This window comes from Sturnira hondurensis, unplaced genomic scaffold (genome assembly GCF_014824575.4).
Source record: "Sturnira hondurensis isolate 20B ecotype Veracruz unplaced genomic scaffold, ASM1482457v3 Scaffold0020579, whole genome shotgun sequence".
Classification (NCBI taxonomy): domain Eukaryota; kingdom Metazoa; phylum Chordata; class Mammalia; order Chiroptera; family Phyllostomidae; genus Sturnira; species Sturnira hondurensis.
The window spans coordinates 3,411,839-3,433,618 of record NW_028093210.1 but is presented as its reverse complement, the minus strand read 5'-3'; the positions used below and the strand labels follow the sequence as shown (position 1 = coordinate 3,433,618).

General features: G+C 42.6%; 1 protein-coding gene across 4 annotated transcripts in view; it reads right to left on the bottom strand.

Moving 5' to 3' along the window:
* DNAJA3 (DnaJ heat shock protein family (Hsp40) member A3) overlaps positions 1 to 16,534 on the bottom strand; it is a 35,437-nt gene extending 18,903 nt beyond the window's left edge. For 2 of the 4 annotated variants that reach the window (XM_037029851.1, XM_037029850.1), the window contains exons 1-5: positions 16,277 to 16,531; positions 9,451 to 9,584; positions 2,888 to 2,971; positions 1,978 to 2,178; positions 822 to 974 (exon numbers count right to left, since the gene is read on the bottom strand). In XM_037029851.1, coding sequence (XP_036885746.1) covers positions 822 to 974; positions 1,978 to 2,178; positions 2,888 to 2,971; positions 9,451 to 9,584; positions 16,277 to 16,487 — 783 coding nt within the window. In that variant the 5' untranslated portion in view covers positions 16,488 to 16,531. Of the gene's footprint in view, positions 1 to 821; positions 975 to 1,977; positions 2,179 to 2,887; positions 2,972 to 9,450; positions 9,585 to 16,276 lie in introns of all 4 variants that reach the window. The other 2 variants (XM_037029854.1, XM_037029852.1) reach the window with 2 other exon arrangements.
* Between the last annotated feature and the right edge of the window lie 5,246 nt (positions 16,535 to 21,780).

Sequence of the window (21,780 nt, the reverse complement as noted above, 5' to 3'; positions counted from 1 at the left end):
GTTTGGATCCTGGACCAGGGAAAAAAGAACATTGTAAGGAGAACTGAATAAATTTAAGTATAGATAATAGTATTGTACCAACATTAAATTCTTAATTGTAACAACTATACTGTGGTTATGTAAAAGAATGTTCTTGTGCTTAGAAAACACATACTGATGGAATAAAGATATAGAATGTTTGCAACGTACTCTCAAATGGTTGGGGAAATGTGTGTGCATGTGTGTGCAGCACATATACACAGAAGACATACACAGGGAGTGGAAGAGAGAGAGACTGAGTACACCAAAAATGACAAAGCAGAAGAGGGTATAAGGGCGGATAAATGGTAATGGAAAAAATCCAGTAAAAATAAACTATTAAAAATGTTTTTAAATGACAAAGCAAATAGAACAAAATGTTAATTGATGAATGTGGTTAAAGGACTAAGGGAGTGAGTCTTTATACTGTTGTATAACTTTGAATTAATTCAACAAGTTAACAAAAGGAAAAATGATTACACTTCAAACTAAGTGTCCCCCAAGAACCTCTAGTTGGCTTAAAATGACTAAAATATCCCAAAGTGTATCTTTAGAGAAGGCAGCTAAGTTTCCTTGCTCTGTCTGTACTGTTGACCAAGACAACTTCTGAAAAAATAGAGAATGTTCTAGATAAAATAGTCCGACCTAGTTATAAATTCCTAAAGCCCTCGGTACTGCTTAAAAAATATTCTCAGAAGCACAGAAATAAGGGATGGTGGGGGGAAGCATGAGTGGGCACGAGGTGGGAGTCCCCTGGGAAGCGGGAGGGGAGGTGGCGGAGGGCGGTCCTGACTGGCTCTCACCATGCCGGAGCCGCCGCAGTAGTGGCAGTGCTGCACCCTGGTGCCAGGCTCATTCCCTTTGCCGTCACACCGCTCACAGGTATCAGTGATGTTCACTGTGAACTCCTTGTTGACACCCTTGGCAGCTTGATTGAATGTCAAATCCATGATGTACTAAAGAAATCAAGGGATGGCCTGTTATCTTTCTTAAAGTAGGGGAGGGACTAGCCAGCAGTTTGCAGTTACTTTAAAGATTTTATTTTTTAGAGCAGTCTGGTTCACAACAAAATTGAGAGGGAGGTACAGAAATTTCCCACATATCTCCTGCCCCCACCCATGTACAAACTCTCCTATCGTCATCACTCACCAGACTGGCACATTTTTTTTTACACTGAGGATAAACCTACAGTGACACACCACAATCACCCAAAGCCCACGGTTTACACTAGGGTTCACTCCTGGTATCGCACATTTTATGAATCTATACAAATGCATAATGACATGTATACATCCTCATAAAACCACAGAGTATTCTGACTGCCCCCCAAAATCCTCTATGCGGCCTATTCATCTCCTCCCTCCCTACTCACTTTACTTTTTAACTGCTTTACCTTCCTCTACTCTGCCAAGTAAGAATAGACGGGACTCTTAACTGTTTATGCCCTACTTCCTTATGATTTTTGAGAGTAATATTTAAGTAAAAATGTGTATTTCAACAAACAATTCACAGATAATACTTATATACAGTCCTTGCAAACAGCTCAAATGATCCACAATCATAACTTAAATCATAATTATTATTCCTCTCTCTTCAATCTGGTAAGATCTTATTAGGACATAAATATGGAAAAAGTAGGATTGGGATGTCTCCCAACTAGACTGAGCTCTCCTGGAATAATGTAACAGCTCTAGATAAAATACACCCTAATAATGGACTCTGAAAGCCTTATGTTTTGCCTGGCTAAGCAACTCTAAGACTCAAGTCAAAATGGATGTATATACATTATTACCCATATGGTTTTTCAAATTTTGGGGTGATTTCTTACCAAAATGGCTGCCACCAGATCATTCCACTTAAGCTATTTTGCCTTTTTTTTTTGAGAAACAGAAGTTGATAAAATCTGTTTGCATCATGTTTAGCAGCTAAAATTTAAATGGTTCTTCAAAATAAGCTCACCTCCTGAGGCTGACTGAATACACTCTGGAAATCTCCAAAAGAAGACGAAGAGAATTCCCCAAAGATCTTCCTGAAGAGCTCCTCTGGGTCAACAGTGGGGCCTCCTTTCCAGTAGCTCTGCCCAGAGCCACCAGCTCCAGGATCAAAACCAGCAGAGCCATAGGTGTCATATTGTTTCCTCTTCACTTCATCACTCAGCACCTTCCACAAAAGGCATAGCAGTCAGGTGCTCACGGGTCTCCCAAGGCCCAGGGACATAGACACCAAGTATAAATAAGGGGAATGTATCAACATTAAATGTTCTGATTTTGACAACTGTACTATAGCTATGAGAAAGAATGTTCTTGTTCTTAGGAAATACAGAAATACTTACGAATAAAGAAATACAAAGTCTGTCACTGTCAAGTGGTGTTGGGGGAAATGTACCCACACAGAGCAGATATATGATACCCGTATCTCCTGAACCCCTTTGGAATAATCAAAGTCTGGGAAGAAGGTCCAATTGTTCAGTAGCTGTTTCATGTATGTTTCCTCCCCCTGATTACATTTTAGATTTCTCCAGGACAGTGCTGGTCTTCTACTTTTACAGGACCCCACCATCCCCACCAGACAGCAATACCCTAAGTAGGAGGGGGTGATCAAATAGGTGTGGATTAAACCAACGTGTTCCCAGACCTGGCTACAAGTCCAAGCTGTTAATAAAGACTGAACACTGTTTTTCATTGAGTTTCCAAGAAGTAAGATCTAGTGTGAAACCTGGGAATCTTTTTTTTCTTCAACAAAGGGATCTGGTGTGGGAACGCAGCCTTTGTACTGCACTTCATGACACGTCAGGTCACCTGTGCAGCTTGCTCTGATACATGCATGCAGCTGAATGGCAGTGAGTGCACACAACAGAGAGTCACGTTACCTCATAGGCTTCTGCCAGCTGGGAGAACTTCTCCTTGGCTCTGGGATCATCCTTATTCGTGTCTGGGTGATATTTCTTGGCAAGCTATAGGAGAAAATGGTAAATTACTACAAACACATAAGGATTACTAAAACTGAACCCCAAATACCAGTCACAATTTCACCTCCTTTATAGCAGCTTTTACAAACAATAGAAATTCTTAAAACAAGGTTTAAAACATTAAAAATAAACCATCTCTTCAAATCTGAGGTGTATATGCATTTTTTTGCGAGTTTTACATTTAATCTCAGCCTCAAGACAAGTCCCATAGTTGCCCCTTCAGGCCATTTGAAAACCTTTTTTCCCCCTTGCCCATTTTTTTTCTTTTTAATATATTATTGATTATGCCATTACAATTGTCCCATTTCCCCCTCTTCATTCCCCTCCATCCTGCACACCCCCTCCCCTACCATTCCCCCCTTTAGTTTATGACCACGTGTCTCAAGTTCTTTAGATTCTATATTTCCTGTACTATTCTTGCCCTCCCCCTATCTATTTTCTACCTACCGTCTACGATACTTATTCTCTATACCTTCTCCTCTCTTCTCCTCCTCCTACTCCCCTGTTGCTAACCCTCCTTGTGATCTCCATTTCTATGGTTCCACTCCTGATCTAGCTGTCCTCTTAGTTTGCTTTTGTTTTAGGTGTGGTTGTTAATAACTGTGAGTTTGCTCTCCTTTCACTCTTCATATTTTTATCTTCTTTTTCTTAGATAAGTCCCTTTAACATTTCATATAATAAGGGCTTGGCGATGATGAACTCCTTGAATTTGACCTTATCTGAGAAGCACTTTATCTGCCCTTCCATTCTAAATGAAAGCTTTGCTGGATAAAGCAATCTTGGATGTAGTTCCTTGTCTTTCATGACTTGGAATACTTCTTTCCAGCTCCTTCTTGCCTGTAAGGTCCCTTTTGAGAAATCAGCTGACAGTGTGATGGGAACTCCTTTGTAGGTGACTGACCCCTTATCTCTTGCTGCTTCTAGGATTCTCTCCTTCATTTTAATCTTCGCTAATGTAATTATGATGTGCCTTGGTGTGTTTCTTCTTGGATCCAACTTCTCTGGGCCTCTCCGAGCTTCCTGGATTTTCTGGAAGTCTATTGCCTTTGCCAGATTGGGGAAGTTCTCCTTTATTGTTTGTTCAAATAAGTTTTCCACTTGTTGCTGTTCCTCTTCCCCTTCTGGTACCCCTATAATTCGGATGTTGGAACATTTAAAGATGTCCTGGAGGTTCCTAAGCCTCTCCTCATTTTTTTGAATTCTTGTTTCTTCATTCTTTTCTGTTTGGTCATTTTTTTCTTCCTTCTGGAACACTCCCTTGAGTCCCAGTTTCCTTTCCATCACTACTGGTTTCCTGTGCATTTCCCTTCAATTAGTTTAGCCTTCATTTGTTCCTAATTTGTGACTAAAATCAACCAGTTTGTGAGCATCCAGATCACCAGTGTTTTGAACTGTGCATCTGATAGGTTGGCTATCTCTTGGTTGCTTAGAAGTATTGGCTCTGGGGCTTTCAGTTGTTCTTCTTGAGCCATAATGTTTTGGTCTGTTCATGCCTGTTATGTATGAGGGGCGGAGCCTTAGGTGTTCACCAGGGTGGGGTGACCCAGTTGCTGGATTGTGATGCTGTATGTGGGAGCGGGGTCAGAGAGGGGCAATGACGCTTGTTCCACACTCTCTCCCTCGGATTTTGGTCCCCTCTGCTGCTTCCCACAAGCTAACTGGGCCTCCCCTGGTGCCGGCTCCCAGGTATGTGGGCCTGTGCACCCTCCAGGACCGTGTGGGTCTCTCCAACAAACTCTCTGTGAGCCTGGGAGCTTCTCCTGGCACCTTGACCCCAAAAGTTTTTCCAATTAGTGCTTTTAGGCTTTAATTCCCATTGCTGGGGTCCTAGCCTTCGCAGTCTATCTCACTGCTCGCTCCTTCACCTGGTTTATCTGAGTGTGAATGTGTGACTGCGGTCAGTCAGCCGCCTTGTGCCTCCACTGAGTCTGCCCATTGCCACCACGCACCTGGGATCTGCCAACGCTGCCTGCGCGCCTGGGTCAGTCTGGCCACTTTTTCCTGCACGACCCCGCTCCACCAGCCGCTGACTCTGCTCCTATTACCAGTCAGGCTGAATGGTTTGTTGTTGTTGGACTTCTGTACAGTTCAATTTTCTGTGTTTTGGTTGCGTTTTTGATACTAAAACTTTGTTGTCTTTAAACTTGGTTGTGCGAGGAGGCATAGTGTTTCCACCTACGCCTCCATCTTTGTACACATTTTTCAACCACAACAAATCTCTACCAAAAATAGTAAGTAATTCTTTAGAACGTGGGCACCTTTGTGAAAGATGCAAAATAGCGTACCCAGTACACTTTAATCTATGTAGAAAAAGAAGAAAATAACTGGACAAATTTAAATTATTTTTGGAAGAATATACAATAAACTGGTAACCCTGACTGCTACAAGAGAGACATAAATGAATGGGAAGGAGGAAGACTTTTCATTGCACTTTTTGTACAATGAAATTAACTTGTACTTTTTGAATTCTGAACAAGGGAAGTATATTACCATTCAAAACAGATCTTAATATTAAAAACAAAACTAAATCTCACTTGGCTCTCCAGAGCACATAGGTGTGCTGAGCAGCCCTAAAACAAAGGCTTCCTTCTGGCTATGCTGAGAAGTACTGTGTGCTTTGAAGGTGTTCACTGCTGTTTGCTGCAATTGCTGAGCCTTCCAAGTGTGAGTTACCACAGGTCCTTTATGTGAGGGGAAGGAGGTGCACAGAAACAGAATCCTAAAGCTGCCAGTGACTTGACAGGCCCTTTGGCTCTGGCACTGCCAGCAGTTGGCTGTTTAATCTACTTCTGGAGATGCTGGTCCTCACACCAAAGCCTGTGAGCTAAGCCCTGAAGGTGGGAGGGGTGGGGGAGGTAGCAGGGGCAGTCATCTGAAGCATGGCCAGCAGATCACAGTAGGCTACAAGGCAAGGCTGATTCCAATGCCAAGACAAGCTATGTTTGTCTACTGGCTGGTCCCAAACTCCAAGACAAGATATGCTGTAACATGAGATTAGCACGTGGAGAAGAGGAGCCTTTTACAGTCTGAAAGACCTACATTTTAGTCTTATATGCTACGAAATGGCTGTGTAGCTTAGGATGTGTGTCATAACCTTCCTAAGCCTCTTGCCATGAGAATTATATGATGTAACACAAACAAAGCTTCATCAAGATCTGACTCCAGTAATTGTTCATTAAGGCAACTTTATAAAAATTTCTAGTTTAAACTACACAGCTTTACTTGATCTTTTTATTTTTGCATCCAAAAGCTTGAATGATTCCCTATTTTCTTTAAATTTTAAAAAATATTTTATTTATTTTTAGAGAGGGAGAAAGAGGGAGAGAAACATCAATGTGTGGTTACCTCTCACACATCCCCTTCTGGGGACCTGGCCTGCAACCCAGGCATGTACCCTGATTGGGAATCAAACCAGTGACCCTTTGGTTTGCAGGTCAGCGCCCAATCCACTGAACCATACCACTCAGGGCCCTATTTTCCTTCAAATTACAAGGTCTGTCTGGAAAAAGTCCAACCATTGTTAATATAGCAAGAATGGTTTGTGCAATATCGATGTAACCTGGCAGCCAAGGACAGTGGACTGAAATGTGCATGTGTGAACAATGACAACTTCCCTGTACTAGTCAGTGGGGATAGTAGATGCTGTGGGTGAGCTTGTATATTGTGCGGCCCTCACATTCAAGATGACTGAGTCAGTAGAGCAGGGGTGTCAAACTCATTTTCACCAGGGCCACATCAGCCTGCCGCTGCCTTCAAAGGGCGGAATGTAACTTTAGGACTGTATAAATGTAACTACTCCTTAACAGTTAAGCGAGAGCTCAGTGCTGCCGAAGGGTAGAAACAAGGTGCTGGGCCAGATAAAACAAGGTGGAGGGCTGGATTCGGCCTGTGGGCCTTGTGTTTGCCACCTGTGGAGTAGAACAACAAATCTGCATCAAATTTTGCATTAAGCTCGAACAGTCCCTTGAGGAAACTATTTGGATGACTCAGAAAGCCGCAGCTATGGACAACTGGTGATTGGCAGCTTAATCACTACAACATATCCATTCATGCATCATGTCTAGTGCAGAGTTTTTTGGTGAAACATCAAATCACCCAGGTGACTCAGTCACCCTACAGCCCAGATTTGGTGCCCTGCAACTTCTGGCTTTTCCCACAACTAAAATCACCTTGGAAAGGAAAGACATTTCAGATTGTCGATGAGATTCACAAAATATGATGGGCAGCTAATGGCAACTAGGAGAACTGTGTGAGGTCCCAAGGTGCCTACTTTGAAGGGGACTGAGGCATCACTGTTCTATGTACAATGTTTCTTGTATCTTATATCTTGTTCAATAAATGTCTCTATTTTTGCCCTGGCTGGTGTAGCTCAGTGGATTGAGCGAGGGCCTGCGAACCAGACGATCGTGGTTCGATTCCCAGTCAGGGCACATGCCTGGGTTGCAGGCCAGTTCCTGGCAGGGGCCAGTTCCCAGCAGGGGATACACGAGAAGCAACCATACATTGATGTTTCTCTTCCTCTCCTTCCCTTCCCCTCTAAAGATAAATAAATAAAATATAAAAATAAAAAAAATAAATGTCTCTATTTTTCATATTACATGGACACACCTTGTAATTCTCTATCACTTGCTGAAGGCCTCAAATGCCCCAGTAATTTGGCTGCAGCCTCCACCTTTTCAAAAGGGACATGCTATTCACTCTTCTCAAGTCAGGATCTCTGCTTTATTCCCCCATGCCTTTGTTCATTCCATTACAACCCAGTGATAAAAAGATTAACTAAAAAAAAAAAAAAAAAAACGGGCAAAGGATCTGAATACATTTACAACAAATGGCTGATAAATACATGAAAAGATGCTCAACACCATTAGTCACAAGGGAAAAGCAAATCAAAAACCATACTGGGAGCTCTGGCTGGTGTGCCTTAGTGGACTGAGTGACAACCTGCAAACCAAAGGGTTGTCAATTTGATTCCCAGTCAAGGTAAATGCCTGGGTTGTAGGCAAGGCCCCCAGTGGGGGGCATGCAAGAGGTGACCACACATTATGATGTTCCTCTCCCTCTCTTTCTCACTCTCTTCCCCTCGCTCTATAATACATAAATAAAATCTTAAAAAAAACCCCAACAACACATACTGGGACACCACTTCACACCCACTGGGTTGGCTAGAATCAAAAAGGCATAACAGTGTTGGCCAGGATAGGGAGAAACTGGAAGCCTCATACACTGCTGCTGGAAATGTAAAATGGTGCAGCTGCTTTGGAAAACAGTCTAGGAGTTCCTCAAGAGGTTAAACAGAGTTATCATTTGACCCCAAAATTCTACTCCTATGGGCACATACTAAGAGAAATGAAAACATGTCTACACACTTAACGTGGATGTTCACAGCAGCTCTACTTAAAACAGAAAAAAGTAGGAACAAGAAAACCAAATATTCATCAACTCATGAATGGATAAATAAAATGTAGCATATCCATGCAATCCAATATTATGACCATTAAAAGAAATGAACCACTGGTACATTCTACAACATGAATGAATCTTGAAAACATGCTACAGTGAAAAAAGACAGTCACCAAAGGCCCTATGTTATGTGATTTTACTGCTATGAGGTATCTGGAATAGATAGATCCATAGAGACAGAAAGCAGGTTCAAAACTGCAAGGCAAAGAGAGAATGGGGTGTAAGTGCTCGTGGTATGGGGTGTCTTCCTGAGTTGTTGAAATGTTCTGAAATTGATTGTGATGATAACTCTGCAACTCTAAATATAGTAAAAACCAGTAAACTGTACACTTTTTGAAAAAAAGCAAGAGGTAAAGAGTAGATGCCTGAGGCATAAGCTGTTAGGTCTGGTCTTAATCAGTACTTGATTCACAAATATTGGCCTTGGACAAAGTTTTTGCTCATCTACAAAAAAATTTTTTTAATTAAAAAATCTGATAGTAAATTTTTTATAAAGAAGCTGGCAATCCTACAATGGTGGCCCCATTTTTTATTTTAATTTTAATTTTGTTGATCAGAGCAAAAATCTGGAAACCACTGGTCTAGATAACTAGCCATACTACATTCTGGGATATGATGACGAGCACTTCACACTTTACGAGCTAAGTGAAGACATAATTCTAAGTCCATAAACTTTCATCTGAATGTAAAAAATAACTACCTAAAACTTAAACCAGCATGCCTACTAATTCAGACAGTGCAGAAAAAATCTAAGTATAAAAACAGTTGAGGAAAAATGTTTTTTTAATCTCTGGTTCTGACTCCTCTTTTCTGAAGCATTAATGGGTACAGCAACATGCACTGAAAAATACAGTCCAACAAAGCCCACCTTTATCATGTCACTCCATACTGTCAGCTGCCTGTACCCTGTATGTATAGGAATATGCACTGCACTGATCGGGGTCAGACTAGATCAACAGTATTCATTCTACATCTTATCTCTAAAATCTGGCTTCCATACAGACCTGGTAATAGGCTTTCTTGATCTCTTTCTGGCTGGCATTTCGGGGCACTCCTAATATCTGGTAATAATCCTCTTTGGCCAAAGGGGTGCTCGTGTGGAAAGAGGCAGTAGAAACAAAAGGGTAACTTTGTACTCCTAAAAAAGAAAAGAAAATCATGCCAGGAGTATATTCAACAATAAGAAACTGTGAATCAACAACCAGCCAGGTTATCCCTGTGAAGGAGCAAACAGGTCACAACTTCAGGGCCTGTTGTCCTCCAAGCCCAATAGAGACCAAACTCACTGCACTTCAAAAATGACTAAAGCCGCCCTGGCTGGCGTAGCTCAGTGGATTGAGCGCGGGCCTGCGAACCAGACGATCGCAGTTCGATTCCCAGTCAGGGCACATGCCTGGGTTGCAAACCGGTTCCTTGCAGGCTAACTACCAGCAGGGGATGCACAAAAGGCAACCATACATTGATGTTTCTCTCCCTCTCTCCTTCCCCTCTAAAAATAAATAAATAAATACAATCTTAAAAAAAAAAATGACTAAAGCCATCGTATAAAAAGAATGTAAAACAATGTCAGTATAAAACTGGGTGGGCTGATCCTGCTGGGTTACACTACCTCTGTAGTAACCTCATTAAACCACCAAACAAACAGTACACCGGATGAGGTCACACCTTAAAATGGGACTTCGCACCCTGACCAGTATGGCTCAGTTGGTTAGGCATTGCCCTGCAAAGTGAATGATTGCTGGTTCAACTCCTGGGTAGGGCACATGCCTGGGCTGCAGGTTTAGTCTCTCTGGTCAGGGTACGGGCAACAGGCAACCCACAGATGTTTCTCTCCCTCTCTTTCTCCCTCCTTTCCCCTTCTCTCTAAAAAATAAATAAATCTTTTTAAAAAAATTAATAAAAAGGGCCCATGTTGGTGTGGTTCAGTGGATTGTGTGCCAGCCTGCGAACCAAAGGGTCGCCAGTTCAATTCCCAGTCAGGGCACATGCCTGGGTTCTAGGCCAGGTCCCCAGGAGGGGGCGCGTGAGAGACAACCACACACTGATGTTTCTTTCCCTCTCTTTCTCCCTCCCTTCCCCTCTCTAAAAATAAATAAAATCTAAAAAAATAATAATAATAAAAATAAAAGACTTATTTAGCCCTGTGGTGGCAGGGGGTGAAGTGGAGGTGGAAAAGAGTGTAGGAAGATAAATGGTAATGGGGAAAAAACAATAAAAACTTACACTATAAACAAAAAAATAAAATAACCACAAAAAACCCATGACCCCTCTATATGCACATTTTGTTGAATCAAAGTATTGGAGGACACACCTAAAAAGCTAATGAACAGTCTGTTAAGACTCTCCGCTAGGATTCTGGCTGGCCAAAGAAAATTTAAAAAGCCTCAAAACAAAGAACCCACATTGTTCTCTCCCTAGAACATGCCCATTCCTTGGATCTCTGTCATCTTTCTCCTATACTTGCAACCAGGGGAGCAGTGGGCAACAGCAGGTCATCCTGGGCTTACCCTCTGAACATACCTCCAAGGCCTCCTTTTCTATGACTTGCTCTCTCCTATTGCTTCTTTTACCTTAAAGCCCTTCCTTTGTTCCACTGTCCCCAGCTTTAATAAACATACTCTTAAAATGAAAAATAAAATAAAATAAGGCTTAGCTTCCATAACACTGAGAAGTCACCACATGCCAGCTATTTTCATACTCTTTTAATGCTCTCCAGGTTCTTTCCCTCTACCAGGCAACCTTGGATATCTGCTGACAGGGTAGGGTGGTGCTCAGAGTGTGGTCCCTGGACCAGCAGCATCGGCTTGTTGGAACACAGATTTTTCAGGCCTCACCACAGACCTGAATCAGAAACTTTGGAGGTAATGATCCTTCCAGGTGATTATATCCAACGCTCATTTGAGAACCACTGTGTTAACGAAATAGTTCTTGGTCTTTAGAGTCACACATCTCTCATGTATCTGATAAAAGCACTGTCCTCCTCCCCTAAAAATAATACACATACATACACACAAGATTAAAAGGCCCTGTGCCAGAACCTCTGTTTACCACAGAGCAGGAAACCTGAAAGGAATCAAAGCACACGGTAGGTGGCCACATACCCTGCCTCCTTTCAGGTCTCTTGCATCAGCAGCTAGGAGGAAAGGACAACAGACATGTCTACTCAACTGCCCTTTGTGCATGAAGTGGAGCGCTAACTTCACTCGGTCACAAAGTGAAGCTGGGGGAGCTGCTCTACGATCTCAAGTGCTGCCTCCTAACTCCCAACCCATCCGGTAACCACTGGAAGAAAGAGTGGGGTAAATTTGGGGGGAAAGGTGGCCAAGTTAAGGCAAAAGAAAAAGAATGGGTTGGGGCATTGTCCCACAACTGAAAGGTCGCAGGTTGAATTCCAGGTCAGGGCACATGCTGGGATTGTGGGCCAGGTCCTCGATTGGGGGTGTGCAAGAGGCAACTGATCGATGTTTCTCTCCTCTTTCTCCTTCCCACCCTGTCACTCTAAAAAAATAAATCTTTAAAAAATAAAAAGAATGAGGATCATGAGACACCTGTGGGTCCTAAGTCAAATATTTTCCTGCAGAGAAACTTCTGTAGTCTTCATTCATTCAGCAAATACTTACAAACATGTACTACCATTTATCCATGCAGCAAATATTCACTGAGCACCTACCAGGCACTAGGTTTCATGCTGGGGATATGACACTGAACCAATGAATGGCAATGAACTCCTGGAACTCAACGTTTATTTAAGATCTTAACACTGTACTAGGCACTGAAGATACAAGATGAGTAAGAGTCAAAGCCAATGCCCTCAAGTTCAGCAGTCCCACAGGGGAGTCTGGAAGGCAGAGTGTGAGATTTATTAGTGCACGCAGACATTCAGAGTGAGAATACACATTAAAGGGTCACCTAACCAGGGTTTCTCAACCTCCCCACAGTGGAGGATGGGATCAGTTTCTGCAGGGCAGGGGAGTGGAGCTGTCTTATTGTCAGGGGCTGAATTGTGTTCCCCATCTCTAAATTCTTAGGTTGAAGCCCTAACCTCCAGCACCACAGAAGGTGACTGTATTTGGTGATAGGATCTTTGAAACAATCCTGACAAAATACCGATCTAGGACTTCTAGTCTCTAGAACGAGAATAAAAAGAAAATAAATTTTTGTTGTTTAAGCCACCCAGTTTACGGTACTTTGTTATGGCAGCCTTAGCAAACTAATACTCCTAGTATGCACTGCAGGATATTCTGCAGCACCCCTGGCCAATTAGTACCAGTGGCACTACCCACCCCTTCTGCCACCTACAAGTTGACAACCTCTCCAGACATTACCTGACATCCTGTGGAGGGTAAAAAATCACCCTGCTGGCAACCCAATCTAAGAAGTTAAGGGAAGGTCTACTAGGGCTCCTGCTGTGAAATAGCAGAAATTAGCCTAAGGAAGGGTTTAAATCCATCCAGATTTATGCAATAGTCCTAGTGTTATTCATAGTATCCCCTTTCACTTTCGAAAGTGCCCTGTTCGGTGGCTAAATCATATAATCACCTTTGGTTTAGAGGGAGTGGTTTATTCCTGTGCATCTAGGAACTGCAGGTACTAAACTAGCAACTCTGTGTTTGTATGTGGGCACATGCATGTATGCATGCACATGAGCCTGTATGTGGGGGTTGTGGTGATGGCAGAGGGATGTGTTTAAAGACAACAATGATTAATGGGGCCTAGAAATAAACAGAAGGGCCTTTGACCTATGCTAAGAGTCTAGATTTTATCCTAAGGGCAATATGAAGCCACTGCAAGTATCAAACAGGTAAATGATCAGGTTTGCATGAGGAAGAGCTCTCAAAAAAACAAACAAGGAGGACTGAAATACAGCCAAAAGGATATAAAGCATATGGAGGGAAAGGACAAGAGAGGAGTAATCAGATGGTAGAATGGGTAGAAATGGTTAGAATGATTAAAATCAGAACCAGGAAGAAAATCTATACTTTCAGTATCCCTGGTATTCATTTACTGTTGCTGCACCCTAGACTTCTTGGAATATGAAAAGCAGACAGTGTAGAGGCAGTAGGGGCTAAGAGACCACTGTTGTCTTTGTTCAGATTTGAGAAAAACACTAGCGCTAGGAACGCTCTAGTAATCAACTTCCTCTTCACTCAGTAATGAGAAGTTACCCTGGCCTGTTCCAGACTCTCCTTCCCATCCCTTCCAATCCAGAAGGAAGGTAGTGGTGGCAAAGGCTCTGACAGTTACAGCTCCAATGTCTTAAGCAGAGAATTTGAACTTGGGTTAGAATGGTGTAAAGCTGCATGGGAATAAAGAGAAATCACTTTTAACTACTACAAGCTTGATGACTTTTTTTAAAGATCTTATTTCTTAGAGAGAGTGGAATGGAGGGAGAAAAAGGAGAGAAACATCGATGTGCGAGAGATCCAATGATCGGTTGCTTCTTGCACACCCCCAACCAGGGACCTGGCCTGCAACCCAGTTATGTGTCCTGACAGGGAATTGAATGAGGGATCTTTTGGTTCACAGGCTGGCATTCAATCCACTGAGCCACACCAACCAGGGCAAGTTTGATGACTAGCAATGATTAGAAAAGAGTTCATTTATTAGGCAAATTTTCTGATATGATCAATAAAAAACACGTTTTCCCTCTTTAGAATAATCCTGAATAGGATTAGCCTTCAAGTCACTCCAAGAATGGCTAGAGCAATGTCAAACAACTGCCTTCTTTCTGTGCTTAGGAGAAAAGTTGAATTTAAAGTGTTGTTTTTAGGTCACCTCATTACACTACTTGATTTGAGATGAGACCACAGATCAATATTTGAGAGCTAAATTGATGACTTTAGATGTGGTATCAGAGTGCACCTTGAAGGAGGCCACCTCTCACCTGATACAAAACATGACCATCTTGGGCTATAAGCTCTCTTGCCTGCTGACTGCAGTTCCTTAGTAATGGCTGCATACAAGACTCAGTATTTATTACTTGTCTGTGCGTGTATGTCTCCCTCTCTCACACACACACAATTATCAAAAATGCTCCCTAAACTTGTACAAATGTAAAATGAACAAATTTAGCTAAACATTAGAAAATGTTGGGCAAAAATCTAAAAATGACCAATTTTATTCATACTGAGAAATACAGAATGACTTCAAATAATCCCAAGGAAACCTGGGCAGACTACTGCTCCATCCATGAGGAAATACAGGTGGCAGAAACAGAATTTAAAAATGGGATCACTTGACTAACATCACAGCCAATCTCGGATTGCCACCCAGTACCTAGAACAGCCACTGGCATTATGGCAAGTCCTCAATAAATACCCGCCAATGAATAAAATTTCAGTTAAGTGATCAAAGGAATTAAATACTGTATTTTACCATGTGTAATGCACACATTTTGTCCAAATTTTTGAGGGAAAATAAGGATGTGCATTATACATGGATATTGCTTAAAATACCTTGTATCTGTTCTTGTGTTTCATATTTGTTATATAAAATATCTTGTGCCATAATATATTCAAAAATGAGCGCTAAAATTTCTTTATAATATAAAAAACAAGTATCTAAATGTAAATAAATTTTTTAAATGAATTAAAAAATGAAAACAAAAGATTTTTGTCCTGAAAGTCTGGGCCAAAAACATGGGTGCACATTATACACAGCAAAATACGGGTAATTCACCCACACTCAAACATGCACTGGTGGAGGTGAGTTTGTTCACTCCACGAAGCAATCGCAATTACTAATATTTAATGATATTGCAAAACTGGAACCCAACAGGAAATTACCTTGTCAGGGCCCTTTAATTAATTATCTTTGTAAGACTACAGATAGTGTAAGAAACATCATCTGCACAAATTCTAGGGGACAAAAGCAACTAGCACAATTTAGGTACATGGTTGTTCAATAATGATTCCTCCTTCCTTCTCTCACAGATAATGGAAGCCACTGAACACACAACATGGAAAACTGTTGTGGCTAAGCACCTAAAGGCTTAACAAATATTAACTATCACTCAGGCTATTAAAGTAAGCAGTAGGTTTTGAAAGGCTTGACCACTTTTCAGCTGTATGACATCCTACAAGTTGTTTAACATCTAAGCTTCAGTTCTTTTTATTTACAAAATAAAACAACAGTGTCTATTACAGGGAAATGTCCATGCCTGATACATAGTAAGTGCTCAATAAATGTTTGTATTTTTGTTACACTTATTACCAACTTAAGAACATCTAAAAGAAACCAACTGTTCAGTACAACCTTTAATTTACACCATGTGGTGGAAAGCGTGAAAGCTATGAAAATACAGCTCTAGGTTTGAGACAACTCTTAATATAACCTTATGACCTTGGCCAAATCAGTTCCTCTGCTAGAACCTCAATTTCCCACTCTCTGTTAACAGGGAAGGCGATTCCCACCCACATCGCAGGATTGGTGTTACCATCAAGGGAGGCGAGGCACAAAGTATTTAGCACAAGAGCAGATGCTCATCGAACGGCTGCTACCTCTTCCCTTCTGCTACAGGCTAGAAGATACAGGGAAACGAAAGGAATAGAGATACGGAGCAGCGAGAGGCCGGAAAGAGGACTCCAGAAATGTTGACAGAGGTGAAGGTTCACGGCCTACGGAGCATTTCGCCCCCGCCACCAGGGACTCCAGGCAGCATTCTGAGTAGCCACTAGGGCCTCTGTGCCTCCTGCTTGTGGGTCTCCCTATCCAATTCCGCATACACTTCAGAAAACACCTTTCACCACGCTACCCTAGTAACTGGAGCGAGACGAGTCAATCCCTTTCAAGCCATGGAGCCCCGACTCTGGTGCTGGAGCCTGCCCTCACCTGTGCGGCTGACACCGGGTCTCAATGTCAGTAGCGCCCCAGGGCCGCGAGCTCCCAGTGAAGGCGCGAAGGCGGTAACGCTCAGCTTGCGGCCCAGAGACGCCCCAACCACGACCCCCCTGGGCGGACGGGCCCCACTCCCTGCTGCACCCGGAGGCCGAGGGGTCCCCACGGCCACCAGCAACCAGCGTGTGGAGCACCGCGCCGCCATCTTGGCCGGGGGACACTGCGCGTGCGCCACCCAGCTCTAGGAGGCCTCGCGAGGACAGCTCGCACGGAGTGCTTCGGCGCACTGAAAGGCGGAGGTTGGGGATGGGAGGGAGGCGGCTGCGCATGCAGAGGTTGGGGCGGGGGGGTGGGGGGGGATGGGGAGGGAGGCCGCTGCGCACGCGCGGTGGTATCTAACGCCCCTTCCTGGTAGCCAACACCCGAAGTGAGGTTTGATCTTTAGGCTGCTACCAGGTATAATTGCCCTGGAGAACCTCCTAATTACGTGCCGGGCGATCGGGACCGTACCTTATCTGTGTAAAGACGTGGTCGAATGTAGCTGAATGTAACTGGTTTGAGGTGCTCGGCAAGTGGCAGAACAAATCCTGGGGTGCAATGCGCTCGTTTGTCGCACAGATTCCAACCTGCGATGCGCATTCTTCCCCCTGACCCTTAAACGTCTTGCGTGTTACTCACCAAGTGCAGGCACAAGGGCCCAGGGTCTCTTCTTTACTCCTAAAGTCTGACCTCAAGCTCACTTTCTCTGGCTGGTGTCCCACACGGCGGACTTTGATCGCGCAAATTTCTCGCGAGCACATTAGCCTCCAAACCTGGAGTGAACTAGCCAGACGCGGAGTAAGAGCCAAATTCCCCCAAAATGAATTTAATAAACGCTTTGAGAATCTACTACGTGCCACGCACGAACTAGAGTATTTGGGCATACAGTGATGAGTGACATACCATCTTGCTGTGGGGCAGCAAGAACGATGAAGAGATAGAGAGACCTCAGCAACTAACATAAAGAATTCACAACTATCATAGTAGGTACGTGATAGGTTACAGGCATACAGGTGAAGAAGTTTCTCATTGGGGTGTCAGGAAAGGCATCTGAGTGGCAACATTCCTGTAACGAAAAGTGGGTCAGGTAGGGGTGGAGGGGAAAAGTACTCCCAAGTAGCAAGAAGTTCAAAAGCAGATGTCTAGAGATGGAAAGTGCTTGCCCTGTTTGCTTAAGCCCTAAACTGAGGGTGTGTGAGGAGCCAGAAAAGTGAACCTGGTCTGGTTAAGTCTTGCAAAGGAGTTTCAACTTTCACACCTCCCATTGATAGGGGAACTCAAGGGTTAGAGATTTTAGCCTTAGCTATAGTTGATAGGCTTATATGATTAATGCATGTAGAAAGCTGTTACTCCAGAAACTGGAATGCATGGCCTACTTGATTCCAGGAGGTTGACAAGCAATTCTACCTTTGTGCCCATGGAGTCCACAAGCAAGCAGATGGAGATAGTATCTGGACCATTGTGTTCCAGGGAGGGGAGCAGATAAAGAATTGTAGCTCAACAGCCTCACTGGTGTGGCTCAGTGGATTGAACACCAGTGTGGGAACTGAAAGGTCATTGGTTCCATTCCCAGTCAGGCACTTGCCTAGATCGCACCAGGTATCTGGTTGAGGGTGTGCAAGAGGCAACCAACTGATGTTTCTCTCTCATATCGATGTTTTTCTCCCTCTCTTTCTCCCTTGCCCTCTCTCTGAAAATAATTCTCCACTGGTTCTGAGATTCAAAGAGGTTTAAAAACCATTGGCCCAGGCCCTGGTAGCTCAGTTGCTTAGAGGAATGTCCCTATACCCCAAGGTTGTGGGTTTGATCTCCAGTCAGGGCTCATATCAGAATCAACCAATGAATGCATAAATAAGTGCAACAACAAATTGATGCTTCACTCTCTCAAATCAATCAATTTAAAAAACACACTAGCTACCCTGGCTGGTGTGACTCAGTGGAGTGAAAGCCAGCCTGTGAACCAAAGCGTCGCCAGTTTGATTCCCAGTCAGGGCACATGTCTCAGTTGCAGGCCAGGTCCCCAGTATGGGGCATGTGAGAGGCAACCACACATTGCTGTTTCTCTCCCTCCGTTTTTTTCTCCCTCCCTTCCCCTCTCTCTAAAAATAAATAAATAAAATCTTTAAAAAAAATAAATGTATTTAGAAGATCACTAGCTCAGTGAAGAACAGTTATGAGGTTATTGTAAAATACAAGGAATAGTTGAGAGATTGGGCTAGGGAACATAGAGCACTGATGTAAGCAAGGGACATTTTAGAGAAAAAGGAAAAGGGTGTCATGGGGTTGGAAATGGGGAAAAGAGCACTTTTACTATATTTAACCAATATTTAAATGTTTCTAGCATTGTGGTTAAGAGTATGAGCTTTGGAGTTAGCCTTCCTGGGACTAAATCCCAGCTGCGCCACTTATACACGCCATTTGTCTGTGGGCAACTTATTTTGCCTCCCTGCCTCAGTTTCCATTCTCTAAAATGGGGATGTAATACCCTGTCTGGGTGGCTCAGTTTGGTGGAGCATTATCCCATACACCAAAAGACTGGGGATTCAATTCCCTGTCAGGGCACTTACTTAGGTTGCAGGTTTGAACCCAGGTTGACACACATGTACAGGAAGCAACCGATTGATGTTTCTTTTCCTTTTCTTTTTTTGTTGTTGTTTTTTTGTTTTAGTCTGTTTCCTTTTTGTTCAGTTCCTCCACCCTCTAACTCGATGTTTCTTTCTCACAACAGTGTTTCTCTTTCTCTCCCTTCCTCTCTAAAAAGATCAATTTTAAAAAATCATATCCTCAGGTGAGGATTTAAATTTTTTTTAATTAAAAAAAGTAAATAAAATGGGATGTAACAGTAAGTGCCTCAGAATATCATCTGAAGAGTGAGGTAATCTATGTAAAAGCTTCATATAGTACTTGGCCCATAGTAAATGCTCAATGTATGTTAGTCTTATGTGCCAGGCTGCTGAACACTGAGAATACCAAGCAGAGCTCACGGTTACCACCCACAGGGAGCCCAAAGCCTAGGGGGAAAGAGTAGGGGAGGGCGCTGGTTGAGAAGTGCAACTTTCAGGAATAAAAGCTGAGAACAAGAGGCAAAGGGACTTGAATTTACCCCCTTAGAGTGAGTTAGGAACTGGAGGAGTGCTCACTAATATGCAATCTCTTTTCAGTTTTGTAACTTCCTCTTTTTTCTGTACTTTAGTTTCTCCCTCCTTCATCTATTTCCCCAGGGTGATTTTTAAAAAAAATTATTTTAAAATATTAAAAATACATATTTTCAGCCCTGGGTGGTGTGGCTCAGTGGATTGAGTGCCAGCCTGTGAATGAAAGGATCACTGGTTCAATTACCAGTCAGGGCCCATGCCTCGGTTGAAGGCCAGGTCCCCAATAGGTGGTGCATGAGAGGCAACCACACATTAATGTTTCTCTTCCTCTCTTTCTCCCCACTTCCCCCTCTCTCCAAAAATAAATAAAATCTTTCAAAAATATATTTTCAATTACAGTTGACATTCAATATTATTTTACATTAGTTTCAGGTGTACAGTTCTATTGAGATTAACAGTAGAAATCCTCCACATTGAAAGGGGTGATGTGTTCTTGTTTTAGGGGATAACAGGAAGACTGATTATTCTTTCCTTGTAGGAAGGAGAGGACCCCAAGGGAATGGAGTGGGTGATGGTGACTACTAATGGATTCATCCCAAGGTTGTTGGAAAAAACTGGAATGAGTACATAGGTCATACCTATGTCCAGACAGGACATTTTGTGAGTCTCTCCCCTTCCCCCACCCTCTTCTCCAGGCTAAAGCCAAAAACTTGAGCTTTGAGAAACAAATGTTACTTGCAAAAGTCATACATGTTTCTCAAATATCTCCCCCCTCTTCACTTTTCATTTTAATCTTCCATTGGACCCTTCCTGCTCTCCTGAGGTAGTGAGATCTGTGGGAGCTAGTAGGAAATTTTAAGTATGCTCTACTCTGTAACATTCTGCAGATACTGACGATCCAAGGTACAATGGGGCTGGCCAAGTCCACAGCCAATCGATAGGTTGGCTGCTCCCCTCCCTATGTGAGGACCCCTTCCAGGGAGGGCAGAAGGCCCTCAGTATCTTCAGAGGTAATAAAAGCTAGCTCACAGTTTCTCTGGTTGTAGCATCTCCTTGTGACATGTGTAACCCAGATGTCCCCAGACCTGACATCTGCAGTGTGTGCAGTTCCCTGCAGAAAATGGTGAACTCTGTCCTTCCCTCAGTTGTCTGGGTTTTCTGTGCTAATGATTTCCTAGAAGCCCTTTTAAATAAACCATGGGTGGCTCCAGCTCAAAGCTAAATATTCTTCTGCCTAAAGTATCTTAAACTTAAGCAACATTTTGCAAATCTGAAAAATGGAAGGAATTTTTTTCAAGGAAAAAACAAATCAAAGATGTTGAAAATAAAGCTCTGAATCCTCTGGCAATCAGTAGACTCTAGTGGGAAAAATATTGCCTCAGAAAAGGGACAGTTTTCTTCTATGAAACTGCCCTTTAGTTGTGAATTATCACTTTGTGTTTCTGTCAACATATTTTGCAAGTTATTTCAAAAAAATCAAATCACTGGGTACAGTAAAATTTCAGAGCCCCAACAACATGGGTACACCTCCATTTGAAAAACAACAAAATAATAACTGTACAGTGCACTGTCATGCTGGCAAGGGAGAATTCTGAATGCTTTTTCCAATTTTTGAAATGTATTTCATTGCATAGTTGTTTGTTTCCTATGCAGAGATAACCACAGGCCTTTCTGCTCCATCTTCTGCAATGAGCAAGGCAGGGCTTATCTAAGTGTCTTCAATGTGCGTCATAATAAACAGCCATTTCAGGGGTAGGTAACTAGATCTAAGGAATTCGTTGTTACTGAAGCTGGCTTCATCCATCCCGTGCTTACAAATTCTGATTTATAGAAACCACTGACTTACAGAAGATTAAGGGAATCTTCTTTAAAAATGTCTTTTCTTTGGTGTCAGTTTAAAATAAGTACACAACTTTAGGCTCTTTAATGCTTTTTTTGCCCTCCTTCCTTGCTGATCATTTTTCTTTTTGCTAATATTTCTTCCTCTAGTTACATAAAGTTCATTGAATTTTTTAGAATGAGGACTTCAGTAAAGTGACCTCCTAATTTTTTTCTTGTTATTAATCATTCTTGGAAACAGGCCCTGTGAAGTCTAAATCGCCCTGCCATGCACCAAACTAACCAGACAGACATCCTTATACTGCTGGCATCCACCATCTGAGAGACTGCCTTTTAGGCTTGAAAGGTATCTTTTTTTTTTTTTGCCTCTGCATAAACATGTTCAGACTTTATTCCTGACATATCTTCAAATTATCCACACAAAACTAACTGCTTATGAAGACTGTTTTAAGCTACACTGATGATTTTAAAGTAGGCACAAAACATTAAAAACAAAGAATCTTTCTCTTTTCCTGGAGAAATGTT